We start from the raw sequence: 3,209 nt of genomic DNA, 5'->3' as shown, positions 1-3,209 counted from the left end.
TTACTTCCCCTGACACATTAGTGGTAAATGAGTCGTTAATTCATTAGATGTCGCCTCTGATCGTCTCTAATTTATTAGCGATCAGTTTTCTGTCTGTAACTGAACCTGATATTAAGCAATTCCCGACTCCCATTAATCACCAGCAGCAAAACGTTATGAAGTCCAGGTTTTATAATGTAAAAATGATTATGTAAAATGGTGATTATTAATACCGACCAATGACATTGAGCAATAATCGTGCCAGAAAGCAAGACATCACTACGTCGTGTACAATTCACAAACATTTATTTAATTTTGGTGACAATTGTGTCTCTATCACATAATAATAATATTAATTATTATAAGGATTTTGATCATCCACAATCCGATAGATAAACACAGAGCGATGCAGGCTGTGGAGCAGGGGCTGACGATCTCTTTACGTTCTGCTCAGATCTCTCTCTCTATATATATTATCTATGTACATAATTACATATACACATTAGTGAAAAAAAATCTTCTTTCAACATTTAATTCGTAGCTAATGATGCAATTAAGATGTATTTTATATTTTGTGATACCTCGTAACAGTGTTCATTACATCGGGTCCATAACACTTGGTCGGCAGATCAGTAACTATTTCTAGAGAGCGATGCAATTTTTTTTTACCATTATGGAGTAGTGGAATATATATTATATATATATATATATATATATATATATATATATATATATATCTGTATATATATATATATATACAGTATACATTATTATACAGTATATATATATATATATATATATATATACTGTATATGGGGTTGTGAAATATGGATTAATTGCACTCATTATTAACTGATATATACCTGAGTATCATAAATATATATTATATATATATGAATGTATATATATATATATACATTTCATATATATATATATATATATATATTTATATCATGCACAGGTATATATCACTTAATAATGAGTGAAGTTACAGAATATTTTATATATATCTATATATATATATATATATATATATATATATATATACGCGCAATAATTTCACTGATAGCTGATATATACCTGTGCATTTTATATATATATATATATATATATATATATATATATATATACATACATGTTTGTTTGCAATGGTATTACCAATATGCATATGTTGCATTGGGATAAATTAACACATTGATTTTCCCCGACAAATGAGAAAGAAATTGTATCAGTTGCAACCATATATCTATTAATGGAATTGACTTGAGCCATATACATTAGTAGCAGGAATACAAGTGAAGTGCATTAATTACAGGAGCTGCATTTAATGGCATCCATTGTAATGTATCTTGTTGTGACACTTGTGGAAATGTCGCAGTGAGACATTGTCTCTTCTTTAGTAGAAGCCATTGTCTCTTCTCAGAAATCGTTACTGATCTGATGGGATTTGTGTAAGGAGTGGAGATATAAGGGGAGACTTGAGCACACACCTGACAGGATACATTATATACACACACTTTATAAATAGCAAACTCATAAGTTGTTGTTTTTTTCAGGACTGGACAAAAATGAAAAGAATCCAGGTTTAAAAAAAAAACAAAAAACAATCCTCCTACCTTTAATACACAGGTTGAGACTTAGTATTGGGGGGTTAAAAATGACAGCTGCTCAGATTTGTGATTTTACTTGAGAAGTTCTGTCCAGTCTGTAACATGCTGTCATGGGCCAAGTTTAGATGGTTCTGCATGGGGGCCAGTGAAGGGGTTAACATGGCGATGACCTGCGTCTGGCCCCCAGGTGGGGCAGTTGTGTAGGGGGAGGCTGGCGTGGGTGGGGGGGCAGCTGCAGACCCCCCGATGATGTTGTCTATGGAGAAGGCAGTCCTGCTCTGGGGGTCTGCCTTCAGGCTCTGGATGAGGGGCAGTGTGGGGCTGAGCTGGGAGTAGAAGGATTTCCTGCTCAGGTCGCTCCCTATGAAGCCGGGCAGCGAGGGGCTGGAGAAGACAGAGGTGGGGGTGGGGATGGGGCAGGGGGTGGGCTGGAAGGAGAAGGTGGTCGCCGGGTGGTGGTGGTGGTGCTGGTGGTGGTAGTTCTGCAGCTGCAGACCATAGTTGTAGCCATAGGGTCCATATCCGAAGGCTGCCGGCATGAAGCTGCTGGGGTCCCGCAGGATCTCCGGACTCTGCTGCCTCTTGAACCTCTTCCTCCTGCGCAGGAAGCTGCCATTGTCGAACATATCGGCCGACTCGGGGTCCAGGGTCCAGTAGTTGCCCTTGCCGGGGTTGCCCGGCTCCCGGGGGATCTTCACGAAGCAGTCGTTGAGGGACAGGTTGTGTCGGATGGAGTTCTGCCAGGCCGGGAACTTCTCCCGGTAATAGGGGAACCGTTGGCTGATGAACTCGCAGATCTCGCTCAGGGTCAGCCTCTTCTTGGGGCTCTGCAGGATGGCCATGGTGATCAGGGCGATGTAGGAGTAGGGGGGCTTCACCAGGGGGTTCTTGGGGCTCTTCTCCCCTCCTCTGGGGTTGGAGCGGTCCGGGGAGGCCGCGGGGGGCGTCCTGGACACATTATCGTCCGAATCGTTGTCGGATTGGTAGTCGGAATATTTCCCATCCTTCACATTCATATCACCGACTACATCGATATCAGTGTCCTCCGAGAGCAGGGAGTTATCAGACATCTCAGTCCCCAAAGTCATGGTAATGATGATGATGACGATGATGATGATGAGTGCAGCAAGTCCCGAGAGTCCTAACAATCCAGGACCCCCCAAGTCTGAAGAAAGAAGCCGCTCCCGCCGCCCCTCATCTCCTCCCCCCTCCTCCTTCCACCGGGAAACTCTCCAAGATCCCAAACTAAGTCCGTGCTCCCGCGGCCGCGCCGGCTCCAGACTGCGCCCTCCCCGCTGCCCCGGCACTACTTGTACCGGCCGCCAGGTCACGTGCCGCTGACGTCACCGCCCGCAGCCGCCGGCAGAGTCCTGTCTGTGCCTCACTGTCCTGCATGATGATGCCCGGACTGCATCCACTAACGCCACACACAGAACGTCATTGCACTTTATTTAGTGTCACTTTTTTAATTTATAAAAATACTTTCACAAATTCACAAAGTCCTTTATGTATAAAGTCTTGGAGAAGAAGAGGCGAAGAAGAAGAGGAGAAGAGAGAGAGGAGAAGGAGAAGAAGAAGAAGAAGAGAAAGAGGGGAAGAAGAAGAGGAGGAGAAGAGGAG

The 3,209-nt window shown here is 43.1% G+C and overlaps 1 protein-coding gene across 1 annotated transcript; it reads right to left on the bottom strand.

Moving 5' to 3' along the window:
• Positions 1 to 280: 280 nt before the first annotated feature.
• On the bottom strand, positions 281 to 2,794 carry LOC142249534 (forkhead box protein D2-like). Its single transcript, XM_075321201.1, is given in 3 exon segments — positions 281 to 2,039; positions 2,041 to 2,071; positions 2,074 to 2,794. Coding segments are annotated over 3 exon segments (1,044 nt in total). The 5' UTR covers positions 2,678 to 2,794; the 3' UTR covers positions 281 to 1,630.
• Positions 2,795 to 3,209: the final 415 nt, after the last annotated feature.

This window comes from Anomaloglossus baeobatrachus, chromosome 8 (genome assembly GCF_048569485.1).
Source record: "Anomaloglossus baeobatrachus isolate aAnoBae1 chromosome 8, aAnoBae1.hap1, whole genome shotgun sequence".
NCBI lineage: Eukaryota > Metazoa > Chordata > Amphibia > Anura > Aromobatidae > Anomaloglossus > Anomaloglossus baeobatrachus.
This window is presented reverse-complemented; position numbering and strand designations above follow the sequence as displayed.